The sequence below is a fragment of the Chiloscyllium plagiosum genome, unplaced genomic scaffold (assembly GCF_037043375.1).
Source record: "Chiloscyllium plagiosum isolate Xiang-an unplaced genomic scaffold, Cpla_swu_hap1 HiC_scaffold_2, whole genome shotgun sequence".
In the NCBI taxonomy this organism is placed as follows: Eukaryota; Metazoa; Chordata; class Chondrichthyes; order Orectolobiformes; family Hemiscylliidae; genus Chiloscyllium; species Chiloscyllium plagiosum.
In genome coordinates, this window is record NW_028270140.1 from 106,483,524 (window position 1) to 106,503,195 (window position 19,672).

The 19,672-nt window shown below is 39.6% G+C and overlaps 1 protein-coding gene across 2 annotated transcripts in view; it reads right to left on the reverse strand.

Moving 5' to 3' along the window:
- The window catches only part of adgrv1 (adhesion G protein-coupled receptor V1), a 571,861-nt gene that overhangs the window by 476,783 nt on the left and 75,406 nt on the right, over positions 1-19,672 (reverse strand). For both annotated transcript variants that reach the window (XM_043709113.2, XM_043709105.2), the window contains 5 exons: positions 17,256-17,441; positions 15,785-15,965; positions 12,867-13,030; positions 10,448-10,571; positions 277-543 (listed from right to left, as the gene is read on the reverse strand). In XM_043709113.2, the coding sequence (XP_043565048.2) occupies positions 277-543; positions 10,448-10,571; positions 12,867-13,030; positions 15,785-15,965; positions 17,256-17,441 (922 nt within the window). The remainder of the gene's footprint in view (positions 1-276; positions 544-10,447; positions 10,572-12,866; positions 13,031-15,784; positions 15,966-17,255; positions 17,442-19,672) is intronic.

Below are 19,672 nucleotides of genomic sequence, written 5' to 3' on the forward strand. Positions count from 1 at the left end.
TAACAAAACCATTGTTCATTGTAACAAAAAAAAACTTTGACTGCTGGAAATCTGAACCAAAGAATAGAAAAAGCTCAGCAGGTCAGGCACTATCTGTGGACAGAAACAAACTTGATGACCTCTCGCCAGAACTGAACTAGATCTAATGTGAACCCATTTTGATAGCTTACAATCTTGTTTTTTTCTTTTCAGGAAAAAGAAAAAAAATGAGTCTAGACGTCAGTGTGTGCAACAAGCGTCAATTGCTTTTTATAGAAAAACAGAAAATAATAGTACCTGTAGAATGAAGCAGCACAATGTAGAATATTTCATCTGTTTCAGGGATATCATCTTCATTAATAGCAACAAAAACAGTCTTAGCCCTTTCTCCAACTTCAAATACCAGTGTATTATTTTCACCCGGAGAAAGGAAGTCTCCTTCGGTGCTGGATGCTCCCCCATTCTCAACATCATAAACAACAGCAACGACCATGTCAGTAGATCCATTTCTAACAACTGTGAAATTGGCAACACTTCCTTCTTGGACTCGAAGGATAATTGGGTCTAAAATTAATCAAATCAGACAGGATTCCTTTATACATTACAAAATCTCTGATAAGATGTTACATACACTCAAATAAACCAGCTTAAAAATATGACTTTATGAAACTTGTAGTTATAAATCATTTCAAAGGGCTGTTATAGAGGTTAGGGGTTCTTTGACAACCAATAATGCCCTTGTGTTATTCTATTCGTGGATGACTTGATGTCTAATTACAAAATTCATTTAAGTTATTTGTTACATAACAATCAATATATGTTGCCTCTACTCTGTAAACCCAAATGCCTAAAAAACACCTACATTTAGATTTAAACAAACTCGATTAAAAACAACATTAAAGGTTTGAATTACAAATGGTTCAATGCCACAAAGAGTGAAACATGCACAAAGAGGAAACCTACATGATTCTGAAATGATGGAAAACAACAGCTAACTCAAAGATGCTATTACAAGATGTATGTACATTCACAGGAACAGTCATACAGCACAGAAAAGACCTTTCATTTCACCTCATCCATGGACCAGATATCCGACATTAATCTAATCCCGCTTGCCAAAATTATATCCCCCTTGAGTTTTTGGCCCATATCCCTCTAAACCCTTCCTATTCATGTCTGAAAATGTGTTGCTGGAAAAGCGCAGCAGGTCAGGCAGCATCCAGGGAACAGGAGAATCGACGTTTCGGGCATAAGCACTTCTTCAGGAATGAGGAAAGTTTGTCCAGCAGGCTAAGATAAAAGGTAGGGAGGAGGGACTTGGGGGAGCGGCGTCGGAAATGTGATAGGTGGAAAGAGGTCAAGGTGAGGGTGATAGGTCAGACTGGGGTGGGGGTGGAGAGGTCAGGAAGAAGATTGCAGGTTAAGAAGGCGGTGTTGAGTTCGATGGATTTGATTGAGACAAGGTGGGGGGAGGGGAAATGAGGAAACTGGTGAAATCCGAGTTCATCCCTTGTGGTTGGAGGGATCCTAGGCGGAGGGATCCTAGGCTCTTCCTCCAATCGTCGTTTTGTTGTGGTCCGGCGATGGAGGAGTCCAAAGACCTGCATATCCTTGATGGAGTGGGAGGGGGAGTTGAAGTGTTGAGCCACAGGGTGGTTGGGTTGGTTGGCCCGGGTGTCCCAGAGGTGTTATCTGAAATGCTCCGCAAGTAGCCGGCCTGTCTCCCCAATATAGAGGAGGCCACATCGGGTGCAGCGGATGCAATAGATGATGTGTGTGGAGGTGCAGGTGAATCTGTGGCGGATATGCAAGTTTCCTTTGGGGCCTTGGAGGGAGGTGAGGGGGGAGGTGTGGGCGCAAGTCTTGCACCTCCTGCGGTTGCAGGGGAAGGTGCCGGGAGTAGAGGTTGGGTTGGTGGGGGGGTGTGGATCTGACGAGGGAGTCAAGGAGGGAGTGGTCTTTACGGAATGCTGATAGGGGAGGGGAGGGAAATATATCCTTGGACATCGATTCTCCTGTTCCCTGGGTGCTGCCTGACCTGCTGCGCTTTTCCAGCAACACATTTTCAGCTCTGATCTCTAGCATCTGCAGACCTCACTTTCTCCTTCCTTTCATGTACCCATCCAGATGCCTTTTAAATACTGTAATTGTACCAGCCTCCACCACTTCCTCTGGCAGCACGCTCCATAAATGCACCACCCTCTGCATGAAAAAGTTGCCACTTATGTCATTTTAAATCTTTCCCCTCTCATCTTAAATTTAGTCCCTCCAGTGTTAGACTTCTATACCCTGGGGAAAAGACCTTGTGTATTTAACCTATCCATGCCCATCATGATTTTTTAAACCTCAATAAGGTCACGCCTCAACCTCCGATGCTCCAAGGAAAATAGCCCAGCCTATTCAGTCTTTCCTTATGGCTCAAACCCTCCAACCTCAGCAACATCCTTGTACATCTTTTCTGCACCCTTTCAAGGTTAACAACATCTTTCCTATAGTAGGGAGACCAGAACTGAACATTAAAGCGGCCTAACCAATGCCCTATACATCCACAACATGACATGCCAACTTAATGCAGTGACCAATAAAGGCAAGCATACCAAACACCTTCTTCACTAACCTATCTACCAGCAACTCCAACCTCAAGAAACTGTGAACCTGCACCTCCAGGTCTGTTTGTTTGGCAACAATTCTGAGGGCCCAACAATTAAGTGTATAAGTGCTGCCATGATTTGGAAGTGGTAATGCTCTCTTTGCAGTTTTTACCAGCCATTAGATAGGGTGCACAGTATTCTAAACAAGCTACCAATGAGTGGATTTGAAGCCAGAGAATAGGTCTGTGTGTACAGAAACTAGTGATGGTGTAGCTCCATGATTGTGATTTGGTTCCTTGGGTAAAGGAAAGGTACCATAGTAATTGTTCTCAGGGTAAACTGAAGCTATCCGCTACTCCACCAATCGACATATCATCGGTAAACTTACTAACTCAACCTTCCACTTCTTCATCCAAGTCATTTCTGAAAATCAGAAAGAGCAAATGTCCCAGAACCAATCCCTGTGGAACACCACTGGTCACCGAGCTCCAGGTTCAATATTTTCTGTCTACTACCACCCTCTGTCTTCTATGGGCCAGCCAAATCCGTATCCAGACAACCAAATTTCCCTGTATCCCACGCCTCCTTACTTTCTGAATAAGCCTAGCATAGTGAACCTTATCAAACACCTTGCTAAAATTCATGTACACCACATCCACTTCTCTACCTTCAATGTGTTTTGTCACATCCTGAAAAAATTCAATAAGGCTTATGAGCCCCTCACAAAACCATGCTAACTATGTTTAATCAAACTATGCTTTTGGAAGCTCGTGTGCTTCCAATTAAACCTGTTGGACTATAACTATGCTTTTTCAAGTAATCATAAATCCTGTCTCTCAGAATCCTCTCCAATATCCACCACCAACGTAAGACTGACTGGACTATAATTCCCAGAATTATTCCTATTCCCTTTCTGGAACAACGGAACATCTGCCATTCTCCAATCATCTGGCTCTACTCCAGTGGACAGTGAGAATGCAAGCATCATCACCAAAGGTGAGGTAGGGAACATGCTCTGGTAACTGCTAAGAGGACACAAGCAGACACTCCAACAGCTTGTTCTTCGGCTACAAAGAGAATTAATTTGTTCTTTTAAATACCCCACCACGAGCCACAAGTTGAGACACAACAGATAAATTGGAGTTAGTTCCTAAATTCTACAAATCATTTTAAACTGAAAGCACCAGAGTAATCTAGATCACTGATGAGGAAAAATAAACATGTGTACACCTTGTCTTTGTGTATTTATTGGCTTTGTCTTGGTTCTGTATTCATCAGTCTGTATACATCAGTAGAGATTAATTAACCATCTCTGTTCTAGTCTTGCATGCTTTAAAACTGTAGAATTTAATATGTGAGATACACCTCCATGCAAAAATGTAGTAAAGCTGGCCTAACAATAATTCATGATAAAATGAAAGTTTCACGTGTTCAAGAGCAATTGTTTAGTTTGATGAGTGTGGAATTTCTTGCAGTATCCCTCTGGAATTTGGTTGTACAAAGTCTGACAGACTCCAGAGGAACAGAAAAATGTGAAGTCTGTCAATAAAAACTTTAAGACCCCTTTTTCTTTCTCTTCATGGGTGGAAGAGATTGTTTTTGGTTAACAGTATTAAGAACTTCTGTTTGAATAAAAACATTGTCAAACTGAATGAGTATTGAGGAAATTGTGTGCAAGCTTTCTTTTGATTTGGCTAAAGGTTCTTTGTGGGTGTTTAACCTTATTGCATTCCAGAAGTTTGAAGAAGAGATTATTAACGTAATTTGTGAGAAGGATAATCAAGCGCATTTTTCAAGGGACGAGTCCTGAAATCATGCTTGTTGGTCAGCTTTATGATTTCAGGATATTCCCGTAGGGCTGTAGGGACTTTTAATCCACATACAAAGTTCACATATTCAGAATGATTTTTCTTAATGTTTGGTAGTTTAAGTTGGCATGTTTCTCATTAATCCTGTGTTGGATTAGTCTTGGCTTAGAAATCCTGGTTAAGATTTTGCTCTGAATACAATTCACAAAAGGGAAGTGAATTTTAAATTTATATACTGTACTGTCAATTGGTCTGAGCTCAATAATATGGGCTCAAAGTGTTGAAATGGAGAAAATGTTTCAAAGATCTGTTTGAGAGAGAAGCTTTAGAAAAATAACTTTTGGAAAGAATGGGCATTGATCTAAAAGGCTGCAAATGCAGAGTTTGAAATAGAATCTTGCTCCCTAATGTTCATCAAAGTTTCTAAAAAATATCTAAATATACATAAACACATATACACATTATGCAAGTGTCTGAACTGCAGATTGTTTTACCCTTTGGAGAAACAGGAAAAGAAAAATTCATTTTTTCTGCTCGCAGGTTAAATTTAATGCCACTGGAGTAATATCTTTTCTTGAAGGGGAACTATCTTTTATGTCTTTTGATTTTCTACAATCTCTACCATCAGGGAGAAGGTACAGAAGCCTAAACACACACAACAGCTGGTTTCGAAACAGTTTCTACCCTACTGTTGTTAAAATACTGAATGGATTCACAAATTCTTAACATTCACTTGTACCTGTGTTTTTGTGTTTGCTACTGTTTATCTGTAACTTTCTTATCTATGCGACTTAACTCTGTGATCTGTCTGTATTGCTCGCAAGACAAAGCTTTTCACTGTGCCTCGGTACACGTGACATTAAATTCAATTCTATTCAATTCCTGGAAACTTCAAGAATTTGATTTGACTTTTATAAGGAATTGGAATTATTGAACTAAATTAATTTCATTTGGATTTGGTCAGATTTTTGAAAACAATAAAAAACATGGACACATATTCGCAAAGATTTTAGTGAACTTGAAAAATAAATTTATTCTGAAGAAAAATAAATTTAATTTTGGACAGAACCTATCAGCCCCATTACACTTTCTAAACTGGAATCATTTGAAGTGCAAAACATATTGTTTAATGTACCAAATTACTATTGAAGAAAAATATAAGACACATCTAAGATAAAGAATAAACAAAGAAACATCAAGCAGAAACAGTTAATTTTTGTTTTTAAATGTGCTATATTAATAGTCTATTACACTGCAAACTTTCTCCAGGACTAATAAATGAGGTTGTATAGTATCTAGAAGGGTGTATAAAATTTTATGAGTGAGAAGTAGTGGAGTTTTAATACACTCTGCTAGAAGGAGACAACAAAAATATTGTTGGAATAGATTCTCAAAACAACAGGATCAGGAACTAATCACTGCTTCAGAAGCTCCCATCCTAACTGCACAAATAACAAAGTGGCACTTGTAAAGTTGATGTGATTGAATGGGTTCTTAATGTTGGTTTATAAACAATGTCTAAATCTGAAAACAGCCTTAAGAGTCATCTCAGAGCTTTGGTACAGTTATATCCTGTGCAGACAGATTGTAAAAGGAAAAATCTTAAAAATGTTGAGGTGAGTACTCTCTTTCGACAAACGTCACAGGGGAGACTCCACTCCCAACAGTCTCAGCTCAAGCTATATATTACTAACATTCTATTTCTGCCAACAGGAGGTCCAAAAGCAGATCTTGGGTTTTATTCCACGTAAACCATCGAATTGCTGTCACTCTGTGGGTAACAGTAATGGAGAAAACCCCCCTGGTAAGTGCAGCAGTATGAGAAGCACACGCTACATACATTAGCAAGAACATCCCCCTGCATCCTGGGCAGTAGATATAACCAACCAAAGGAGACAAAGGAGATGACTGCTAAAAGGCCTGAATAGTACAAGGGATGTAGTAGGAAATAGTTAAGATTTCACCATAAATGACACAACACCAGGTTATAGTCCAACAGGTTTAATTGGAAGCACACTAGCTTTCGGAGTGACGCTCCTTCATCAGGTGATTGTCACCTGATGAAGGAGCGTCACTCCGAAAGCTAGTGTGCTTCCAATTAAACCTGTTGGACTATAACCTGGTGTTGTGTGATTTTTAACTTTGTACACCCCAGTCCAACACCGGCATCTCAGAATAATTATTTCCCTTTGTATGGGTACTGAGACTACTGAGATTTCAAGGACAGTATTGTCAAGAACGTGAATTGATATTAGTAAGTAATTGGGATGTACTGATTGGTTATTTTTACAAGTTGACACAGTGTCCAAGTACTGTGTTGTCTCCAGAGGACAACACCATAACGATAGAGAACATGGAGATACTATTACTGTGGATACTTTGGGGGTGATGTATAGTTTATATAGTTAAAAGCCCATGATTTTAACCACCCGAGTTAAGTGGCTAGGCACAGCACAAATTTAATCAGCTGACCGGTATCTACAAGAATCGGAAAGCTCCTCAAGTAAGGAGCCATAAGATGTTGTCTTCCTCATGCTGTAACCCTTTTTACAACATGTTATTTTATTCCCAATACAGTATTAGGTCATGTTACACAACATAATCAAACCCTATAAATGATATAATTCAACTGCATGCAGGGTTTGGTCCCTGGCAGTGTTTTATTGGTGTGTTGTACCAATCCTGTCCAGGCTCAGTAAGCAACTTTACAATTTACTTAGGATGAGGTCATCAGAACAGAAAATGTTGGGGATGCACTAATTCAGTCACGCACTCACAAAAAAATCTCAAGAATAAATGGTTATGCTTTTTGGACGTCAAGATAAGTACTGAGGGCTTGGAATTATGCCCAGGGATTAAAGTATGCAAAATAGGAGAAGTGAGGTTAGTAAAACGTTTAAATCTTGGTTCAAGAGTTAATTTGAGAACATATAATTGGATGTTGTGGTTCTGTTCGCCGAGCTGGAAGTTTTTGTTGCAAACGTTTCGTCCCCTGGCTAGGCGACATCATCAGTGCTTGGGAGCCTCCTGCGAAGCGCTTCTTTGGTGTTTCCTCCGGTGTTTATAGTGGTCTGTCCCTGCCACTTCCGGTTGACAACCGGAAGCGGCAGGGACAGACCACTATAAACACCGGAGGAAACATCAAAGAAGCGCTTCGCAGGAGGCTCCCAAGCACTGATGATGTCGCCTAGCCAGGGGACGAAACGTTTGCAACAAAAACTTCCAGCTCGGCAAACAGAACCACAACAACGAGCACCCGAGCTACAAATCTTCGCACAAACTTTGAAAATATAATTGGATATAGAGATTATTTGATTCAGAACCATGCTCAAACGTATGCGCAGGGAGGCTACTGTCCCAAGTCTGATTAATCCAAACCAAGAAAGACGGACCCATTGGTGGCTCCCTAAACTGCTTCCTGGGCCTGGACAGGATTGGTACAACACACCATTAAAACCAAACCCTGCACTGCTCACCGAGTTGAATTACATCAGTTCTAGGGTTTGATTATGTTGTGTAACATAACATCCTATGGAATGAAATTCAGACCTCTTGGCACCATGGTAGCCTACAAACCCACTAACACGCTAAAATAGCAGCTAATGAACTTGAAAGACCCTATACAGCAAAACTAATGTGATTTACAAAACACCTTGTAAGAACTGTAACAAACACTACATTGGACAAACGGGCAGAAAACTAGCCACCAGGATACATGAGCATCAACTAGCCACAAAAAGACATGACCCACTCTCACTAGTATCCTTACATACAGGTAAGGAAGGACACCACTTCGACTAGGACAACACACCCATCCTAGCACAAGCCAAACAGAGACACGCACGATAATTCCTAGAAGGATAGCATTCCAACCAGAACTCTATCAAAAAATACATTGACTTAGACTCCAGTTACCACCCTCTGAGAAAAAGAACAGGAAATGTCATCACCACAGCAAATGACAATACAGGAAATGACATCAGCAACCAAAGGAAACCTAAACGCATAAATAGAAAGGTTACTAACACCAGTGGAGGCTCAGTGATGATGTTACCTAGGATGTGATGAAACATCTGGAAATGAACCTTACAACTCAGCAAGCATACTTACATCCATGGAATGAAATAACATGTTATTAAAAGGGTTATAACAGGAGGAAGACAACATCAAACAAGGTAGTGCTGTAAGGCGTAAGCGTGAAACTTTCACATCCCAATATTCCACACCAGCAGAAATGTCTGGAGAGAAACCTTGAACTGTACACCCTAAGACATGAATCAACATGAGGAGCAGGCTCAAGTATAAACAGAACCTGCAGTCAGGAGAAGAGAAAGACTTGAACTAGAGGATTTCTGCTTTTTCACATGAATGAAATGGAAACAATGCAGGTATTTAAAGGTTAACGATTTTCTGCATGTACTGAACTGATGCGAGTTAGAGAATGAGGCATAATTACGCTTCGTCAATCTAAGATTGAATTTGTTTGAATAAACACAAAATTAACCTGCATACTTGAGTCCTCCAGTGGTCTGTGCAAGGAAAATTAACCACTACACAACTGTAAACATCACTATTGTATACGATCCCAGGAGGACATGGTTTTGTGAGAACTAATGTGGCAGTGTGCAGCACTCATCAAGGGGCAGTGGTGGGCTCCCCATCGGGTGCAACATGTCGTTGAGGCAACTTGTGAGCTAAACACAACTAAGAGGGCAGTTGTATCATGAAGGTAAGTAATGCCAGCTATAAACCAACCGATACTGTTTACACCTGATGAAGGAGAGTACTGTGTAACTACTAATCCAAGGACTTTTAGCTGCACAGTTAAATCTATAGGTGTCCGACCCAATCTTCAACTTATCACAGAAATCTGGGTACAGATTGTGCATAAGAAACTGGTCAATATGTATCAGGGAAACTCCATGGAGATATCGATGACATAAAGGACTATGTTAAAATATTTGCCTCTGACGTATGATTTCTGCATGAGGAATACAAGGACATTAACAGATCTTCTCATATTATTACAACCTGCAGCAGAAGAATTGGGACATTAAAAGAAAATAAATTCTAAATATTAAAACCACTACTTGATGACAAGATTTGTGGACCTAGAGGCTTAATTCTGGATATATCACAAATTGATCCTTGGACATAGATCATCTCAATGTCCTTGGAAAGTAATCATTTTGAATCTGCTTCGTGAAACCTACGGTTGGAGGTAGCAACAGCTGGCTGAGAACCTTGCCAACATGCTGGGTAAGTAACATAGAAAAGGAGGCTGTTGTGTTTAAAATGTAGTCATTTAAAAACCCACAATCTGATCATAGTTAGGATACAGCCTAAGCTGAAAGAGGTGTAAGATAAAAAAAACTTAGGGATGTAACATCTGCAAAGTGTAGAAAGATCTGTGGATATCCTTTGGTTGTAAAAACCTGACAGGTGCCAACCTGGCACAGAGGGTTCTGGCCAACAGAATGAACTGAAATGAGATTATTAAGATTAATTTCAAATGCACACCACTACCATTAGAACAGATAAGATGGAGCAATGAACAGATTTTCTTAGCATGATGGAAAATTTAGCCAATACTGCAGGCATGACAGTTCCCACAGACAATGGAAACCTAGGTGAAGTTTAATGACTTTCACAACACTAAATAACACCCTACAGGTTAAAAGGGGAGTAGACAGGAGGAGGCAATAGAGTCTCAGTGGTAACAATGTTTCACAGGTTAACGGGAATAGGAAAGGGATTCTGAAGTTTATCCCTGTTGATAAGGATGTGTGATATAAGTGCCGAGATAATCAATGATTCGTGAACCATAAAAAAAATTGTAATGAAATGTGAATGTTTAGAAGTTAAATTGTCACACTGATTGTGATTCAGGCAGAGACCATGATAGGCTTTTCCCAAATGTGTCTCCCAGCATATGCATGTTAATAAAGTCTGTAATTAATGAAGCAAACTCAAAGTGGTTTTTAAATCATCACAATGCACCCAATTCTCTATGAACTAATTTTTGATCCCAATACATAGAGAAAACTTTATAAGAAGTGAATTCCAAACCTTCAAAATAAATGGGATCATCATTTTTATTAATAAGGAGAGTTGCGTTAAGTATACTTCCAAGTCTGGCGCCTCCACTGGTATTACAAAGGATGATGGTGAAGGTTTCCACTTCTTCAGGAATCTAGATATAGATACAGATTACAAAGATAACAAAGCAAACTAAATTGAAATTTCATGGCTAATATTGAGATTTATTTAAAGTATTGTTATTAAAGTACAGTTTGGTTTCCACTTAAGTATGGTAGAATCTTCAAAAGAATTCAATAAAAAAACTCCAGGAAATCTCTTTACATTGGAATATTAATATGTACTTCCTGCAGACATACCCGCCATAAATAATCTTAGTCAATATAACTTTTGTATTAAAATGTGTTGTGCCAGTATTTGTATACAATTGACATAATGTTCATAATCAGTCAAGACACATCAAGTGAATTATGAAATTTGTCACATACATAACTTAATAATATTCTTAAACACTTTTGGACATTCAAGACTTCAACAACTTGAAACTTAAAACCACTGGAGTAAACCATTATCCATGATGCATTCAAAATTCTATTATTTCCATCTCATGTACTTGAACCCTACTACAATGTGATTTTCAATGAAACTCAATTTACATACAGTAGACATTCAAATTCAAAATGTATTAATCTGGTAATGATTACATGTCAGAACACTGAAATACTGTGGACATTTTAAAATTCAATCATAAAATGTGTTTTTGCAGAGGGCTGATACATCCACAAAAAACTTTGGCTCTAAGTATTTGTCTGAAGAGACCCACAAAGTGTCATACCAATGGATGTGAAGGTAATTTCAAACAACGACCCTTCAAAGGAAAGAAGAGGCACTCATGACTACAAATGAACTGAAGACTCCTGTCAACAGCAAGTCACCTCCTGCAGATTATGTCCCAAACCACAGAGACAATTTGTGTCTATCCCTTGATAGTTTTTTTTAACTCTACTGGAGTAGACTACTGGGACTGAACATTTATGTGTATCAGCCTGGGTTCAAATGTTAACACATGTGAAAGTCACAGTAGAAGAACTATCCTTCATTACCCCGTATTGCAGGAAAGGTTCTCCCTCAAACTGGCTGCAAACTACTTCAAAAAACAGGAATCAGGACAAAGGAAATTGAATAAGTCTACGTAACCAAGAGTCATGAAAATGAGTTGTTCAGGTCAATTGGACGTCTTCAGTGTAACACAAATACAGCCATATTATCTTATCTGCTCTTCATGAACAATTCATTGACAGATCCATAAAACCTTTTTGTTTAAATTTTTGTCTTCTTGGATTTATCTTTTATTTGTTATCTGGGTGTATATGCTGTGTTACTAATTTTTCTTGCATCTAGTAACTAATAAACTCAATCATTTATTACTTAAAGAAAGCCTGGTTGAATTGGCTCCTTTTAAAATATAAGTTATTTTCAAAATATAAGGAAACCTCAAGGTAAAATTATCCTTTCCAAATTAAGTTGTTTGTAGCCAAACAAAGGTTCATAAAGAAGGGGAGCCAGCTCAAACCTCCTCATCCATGGGCTTAATGAGTATCCCATCTAGAACCAGAACAAATTGGAGAACCTTGTCTAGGGTCTCGCCACAACATGTTTAAAACAAGCAAAAGTCCGCCTATAAAACTAATGGTAAAACAAGTTAATGAAACATTCTGGATGTTGAAAAAGTATCTCTCTAAACTCAATTGAAGATTTCCAATCACTTCATGAATTCATTTACATTTAAAAATCATAACCATCTTCAGTTCCCATCACGTACTCTGCAGATATTTTTGTCACCCTGTTCAGACATATTATGGCACATGTCTGGAGCAGGTGAGACTTGAACTCAGACCTTCTAGCTCATTATTAATTGTTGATGTTATGTATCAGGCAGAAACCCAGGGTGGAACCAGGGAGAAACCACTTCCCATGGCACTTGTTAGCCACATGTGCCGTGAACTTAATGTTACATCCAGCTTTGACAAACAGGACATCAATGACTATTCAGACACAGTGGTACACAGAGGATTCTGATATATCTCTAAGATCCGTGGAACATTGGTAGGAACCAGAAGTGAAAAGGTTCAAAGCCACAGTGACTTTGCTGGCCAATGGCAGGAGACTATAACCAGTGATGCAATGTTCCATATCCTTGATGATGAAGTGCTTGGCCAATCACACTAGGTCCTGGACACCATCAGCTTGAAGAAAGAGGTCCATCGGCCAGATTCGCCCTAAACTCCACTTCTGTACACATTTGCTCCCCTTGCTAATGCCCCACTTTCAAAACTTTAAACATTTTGATTGCATCATGGCACGACAACAATATTGACAAGATATTTTTACTTCGCTTAAATCTGTCATTACTACCAGAATGCACTGAAGTGGACAAACCATAACTCACTGCATCAGGAAGGGACTGAAGAGTGATGTTTTTTGATGATTCAGCACTGTTAAAGTTGACCACACCTTGGACTGGGTAAACATCATTCGTGAAAGCAGGGTCCACAATCCAGAACACACTAACATTACCAAACACTCCTCGGTCACGGATTACAGGAAAACTAGCTGATGAATTAAAGTAAAATGGTTCATTATGTGTAGCAATATGGACATAGCGATATGAATAGGAATTATTTAAAGACAAACAATATTGGAATATAGTAAATTGGAATATTTATTTGGCCCTTCTTTGGAGGTCAATAAATACCATTTACCAAATCATTAATTTCCAACAAAGTCTCCAATATTATCCACTCACTCCACCATCTCCATCAATTTTGAGCTTGGAACATTGAGCATTTCTTCCATGATATTCTCTTCTGTATCACTTGGTTAGGAGTTTCCCAACTTCCCAATCCTCCACAGCAAGCCTTTTCCATGTTTATGATTCTTATTCTACACTAGGGTTGCCTGAGGATTCTCTATTTTTTGCTTGGACAGAGGTCAAACCAGACTTCATTCACCACCATCCTTCCTCATCTAGCTGAAATTGCCTTCTCAACGTCTCCATTGCCTCTCACTTCCCTCAAATAAAAGATACTGTCATGTGGGTTCGAACTACATCTGCCTTTTCGTAGACCATTCCTTGTCTCAGTCCTATTCAGGGTGTCTCCCTCACCTCTTTTACTGGTTTGCTGATGAGTCTATCAGTGATGTTTCTTATTCTCACCCTGAACTGGAAAATTCCAACAAATTTGTTAAATTTCCTGACTTCCCTGGTTTTCGACTGTCCAACCCCACCTCTTTCCTTCTCTTCTTTGACTCCTCAGTCTCCATTTCTGGGCATAATATTCATGATAAATCCACAATCTTCTACAACTATTTAAATACACATACACCCCTCCTCCTGCAAAGACTCTCTTCCATTCACCCAGTTTCACATTGTTTGTTTTTCTATCCTCATTACGCTATCCTCTATACCAGTGCTTCAGATAGGTCTTCCTATTTCCTCTGGCCAAGATTTCCCTACACCATGCCTGACAGGTCTCTCAATCATGCATTCTCCACATCCCAAACATATGTTCTCCCTTTTCCGTCTCCATGGAGTGGCATGATAGAGCTCCCCGTTGCCTGAAGTTCCACTCCAGCATCTTCCACATTTAAAAAACAATTACCACCACCAATAAACACATCTACGTTTCCCTCCACTCCCAGTATTCTGGAGGGACAATTCATTCCATGACACCCCAACCCACTCTTCAATCTCTCCCAACCCTTCTTCCCTTTCCAATATGGAAGATGCAACACTTGTTCTTCTACCTCCACTATGCAGGACCTGAACATTTTCTTCCAGGTGAAATGATGATTTACTTGTATCTCTTGCAACTTAGTAACTTATACTTGCTGCTTATGATGCGGTCTCCCGTACACTGGAGACACAAAAGTAAATTGGGTGACAACGTTGTGGAACTTCGTTCTTCAGGTGAGAAGTATAATATCGAGCTTTCAATCACCTATCATTTCAATTCACTGCACCACGCACTTTTTAACATTCCTGTCCTCGATCTTCCACACTGTTGCAATGAAGCTTTTAAGTAGGCACGTTATTGCCTTCTAGACTCAATGTTGGGTTCAATGATTGTAGATCATAACCTTCACATTCTTTCAAACAACATCTGCTGATAATGATTCTGCTATCCTAGTTCTCACACGTCTGGAACCATTTTTATTTATTTGTTTGCCCTAACTTTGCCTTGCAACATCATCCTTTTCATTATTTAATCTCCCCTGCCTTTCAGTCAATCACAGGCCTGCCCTCCTTCATTTCTCCATGTTTCTACTTGATTAAATTTGATTACATCTCTAACATTTTCCAGTTCTGAACTAAGCCCATCAACCTGAAACATGAACAGATTTTCTGACTGCCTGATGTGGTGAACATTTCCCATGCCTCCATGTGTGTCCATGGTCCTCTTATAACCAGCATTCAGTCTGTGTACTTTTGAAACACTCCTAGCACCATGTAGAGGTCCCGAGAAAGAAACTGTTTATTTTGTTTTTAAGCCAACCTGCTCAGAGATATTATTGGGGAGGTATTGTTGCTGGATTGTTAATCCAGAAACCCAGGGAACGTTCTCGGGACCCGAGTTCAAATCCCACTGCAGCAGATGGAAGAATTTGAATTGGAGTTTTGGAAAAAATCTGAAATTAAGCATTTAATGATGACCATGAATCCATTGTTAGAAAATCACATACTGTTTACTAATGTTCTTTCGGGAAGGAAACTGCCATCCTTTAGCTGGTCTGGCCTACATGTGACAACCATAGACCGACAGGAATATGGTTGACTCTTAACTGCCCTCTGGGCAATTAAGAATGTGTAATAAGTGCTGGCCTAACCAGCAACACCCATATACTATAAATGAATAAAAAAAAGACACATCCTTAGGGCAGATGGGACTTGAACTCAGGCCTCCTGGTGCAGAGGTAAGGACACTGCCACTGCATTATAAAAACCCCAGAAAGGAACTGTATTGCTTACAAGGCTATTGCTGCCAACTGCAAAACTTTGCGCTTGTAGTCAGAAGCCAACTAGGTATTAATGAAGTTAAAATATTTCATATTGATCAAACTTGTCAAGTACTTCTCAGAGTCATTAATTTAGAGTCTTATATTTTAGAACCTAAAGCATTTTGAACTGGATTGTTCCTAGAGCTGACAATTGCTTCAGAATTGCTAAACGTATTGTATAAAAGATGACGATTTTTCCCTTAATTCTGGCACTCCATTATTAAGCAGCTGATTATGAAATATACAACATCATGACTCTATCCAACTGGAAAATGATATCAAATTATTAATTATTAAAATTATTTTTACCTCTGTATATGGTATCTCCCTTGCTTTCATTTATAGTTTTAGTAAATTCCTGAGTGATGAACTGCATCACGCCATGAGGATCATCATTCTTCAACACTGTGATATTGATCTGTGTAGCAGTTCCTAATTTACTTGGTGGAAAACTGTGGCTGCTGATTATGGCAGAATATTGTTCATCCAGCTAAGAATAAGTGAACATATTATACAAAGGTAAATAACACACATTAATCTGCTTTTAATGTGTTTTCATTGGAAGCTGATATAAACAATAATTGGCATTTATGTTGCACTTTCGACAAAAGTATTATCCAAGAATGGCACTCTGTGACACATGAGAACTATTCAGGTTGATTCAATTAAATAAATAGATTTTAAAGACTTTCTTCAAAAAAGGAAGACAGGCAGACAGACAATGTAAAGTGGAAAATTTGAGATCTTAAGAACTTGACAGCCAATGGAACAGCTACCAATTACATGTTTAAAATCAGTAATGTTCAAGAAATCAGAATTGGAGGAGCAAGTGTTTTACAGCTGAAACTTTATAGGAGGGAAGGATCTGACAAAAAGGTTACGATCGTGGAGGAATTTGAGAGAGAGAATTTTAAAACTTCAGATCACAAAGTCAGTAATTGGGTGAAGTGGACTTGAGCTTTTGAATAGCCTCAAGTTTACCGCAGGGTAGAATACTGAAAGGCTGAACAAACATTGCAAAAGGACAGATACAAAATAAAGAAGCCTCAAGCAAGAAGAAAGCTTTTCTACATCAGTTAATGTGTAAACTAAAACATGCATTTGCAAAGGTCAATCCATCAACCCCCTATAAAAAAGGTGGGGAGATATCGGATTACGGACAGCACTGAATGTTTTTGCAGACATAACGTTCCCAGACTGCGGAGGAATCTATGCAGGAAGTCAATTGGTGCTGATTAAATAACATCGATCATAAATTTGCATATGTAACTCTATAGTTTTTAAAGATCTGACAATGATGTTCTTAAGGTGTTAAGAACCCCGGGAAATGGAACTGGCCAGTTTAAGTAAATGTTGTCTCCATTTGCAAAATTTTCTGATTGCAACAGAAAGTGTCAAATAGAAGTTTTCTTGCTGGCAGAAATGTCTTACTATTGAAAGGGAACAGAATTTCAAATGTTTCACTAAAATTAGTTACTGTATCTTAACATTTTCTTCAAAATGGTAATACAGCCTATCACTGCTTCTCCAAGCACATGAAAAATATTTACACTTTCCCTTGGTTTTAATTTCAAACACAGCTAGATCTGTATACAATAAAACTAATCAATCTTAAATGCCTTTAAGAAATTCATGATTTCAAGGAAACTGTTCACATGAATAGCACAATATCCTGTGGCAATATTTACCTTCACAATTCTAACCAACATCATATTTATACTCTAAAGATTTTATTTTAACATTCTGAGACATGATGAATCTGCAGTACCCAAAGCCTTACCTCAGGTACATTATCTTCTCTTGCTAGCAATGTTATTGCTATTTCCCTTTCCCCAGGATCAAATTCCAATACTCCTGTATTCCCATAAAACTCAAATGATGTTTTTGGTTCCACAACATAGCGCAAGAATTGCTTCAGAAGTGTCCCACGATATCGGACAATCTTTAGTTCAAAGGCAATACCTTCCTAAGAAAGGAAATATTTTAGATTTATTAAAATCAAGAACCACAAAAATGAGCAAATCACACCTAAAGAAAAACTACCATGGCCTTTTGCAATAAACAAATGACAACAAGAGGAATTATTCACATTATTATCACATTCTATCAACATATTGATGAATACCCTCCTCTCCAACCCCAATGTCATCTTTGAAAGATTGTTATGCACCAGACTGGAGCTGACCTGCACAGTTTCTCATATTTGCCTCAGACATGGCAGACAGGGAAAATCTGCATCCCGTTTTATAGGCAGGGATCTGGAGGTATTGCTGGATAGGATGATGTACAAGCAGAATGTCCTCTTCCCCCAAGACCAGCAGTCCACAACACTAAACCATGTCAACCAGCTCCAAGCTCGCTACTCGAGTTAAAGCAGTCTCAGCCACCTAGAGGAATGTCCATAATGAAAATCAATGGCCTTCTCCACTCTGTCAGCATGAGTGCCATCATCTTCTCTCTGACACCTCATACTCACTCAGTCTCTCCTACTATACCCACCTCCCACCAACACTCATGCTCTACCATGCTCATTACTGCCTGCAACATCTTCCCCACTCGCTCGCAGCCACCTCAACCCAATAACCCTGCATGCCTTTTGCACTTCCTAATCACTCATTTGGGACAACTCACCAACTGCATTAATAGGAACAGCTGTGCCACCAACATTCATCTTCTGTAATACTTGCCACTCTCTCATTCCAAGAGGAAAAAAAACCCTCAAAAGGGCAATAAGAGCCAATATGGGTGGTTTAGTGCCTAACATTTAGATCCTCATCTCTTATGATTCTGACTATCCTGAGCAGGCCTGGGCTGGTATCAGAGGCTGCCCTTGACATGGTGTCAGGACCCCCAGACTTGATTGACAAACATCCTGGTTTTGCAGTTGCGCTATGTGGCACAACTAGACAGAAATAATATTAGCCTGGGATATCTGGCTGAGGGGACAAAGTGCAAAAAAAGCTAGGCAATGCAAGGCTGGCATTATACAAGCATCCAATAAGCTCAGAATGAGTAATTGCTAGGAAGCAACCAAACAGCTCAAAAATGCAGCCTGCCCCAGTCCATAAGCTGAATCAGGTGAGCCTGAGCGTATAGTGTCCTTGCGGCAGCATTACAATGATAATTGTCATGACAATGTCATTGCAGCCTGAGGTACAGCACAGTGGTGCAGAAGCATCCTGTAAATGGATCAGAGCCGTGTCATGAGGGTTCTAAAAGGCTGTCAGGTGTCAGATGCCAATGTCTGTGGATGTGGGATACACATGGGCAATGCCCATGCAGCGTTCCCTTAGATGCTGATATCCAGTATCCAACATGCAGGTTGTTTGGAGCAAATGGCAAGTTCTACCTGCTCTACTTTCCATTTTAGGTTTCCCAATATCTAGTTAGTTGTGCAATGTGTAACCACTACTAAGCCATGTGGAATCACCAATTAATCTTCCAGTGGAGCGAGTTACTTAACGTGGAGAAGCCAGTGTTGAACTGGGGTGGGAAAAGTTAAAAATCACACAACACTAGGTTATAGTCCAACAAGTTTATTTGAAAACACTAGCTGGACTATAGTTTGTTTTGTGTGATTTTTAATGATGAATTCTGTTGTAACAGGTAATGGCCTGCCCCTCTGGAACTCATCACCTGAGCCCTTTATAAAGCAGACCCAGGAATGGGACTTACAGTAAGATGGTAGCTAAGCAGGATGTTCCATCCAGGACTCATCTACTCCACCTGTTCTTTTTTCTTTTCTCCTCCCTCTTTTCTTCCTTTCTCTCAGCCTTGGACACCCAGCCCTGGCCTCCAACTCCCAGCGTCTGAAGCCAGGACGCCAGCAACCAATGGGTCCGGTGTGAAACGGCATCAGCGGCCCAGTGCGGAGCATGGCAGCAGCCAGCAGTCAGACGACGTGGAGGCCCCCAGTTCTGATCTGCTGAGGAGAGCACTCGGAGAGAGACTGTGATGTTTGTCGTTTTAACTTTGCTTCTTGTTTTTCTAACATATGGTTATACTGTGTATAACTGTAATGTAACTTTTATTTTCTCATTTCTCTATTCTCTAACTAAGGCTTGTACCTACGTACTCTGTACCTAAGATGGCACCGTGTGACATTGTTACACTGTAACTAAGCTTGTAACTGAAGGAGCTGTACCTAGGTATCTTTGTACCTTCGATGCCGCTATAAGTGGTGACTTCTAAACTTTT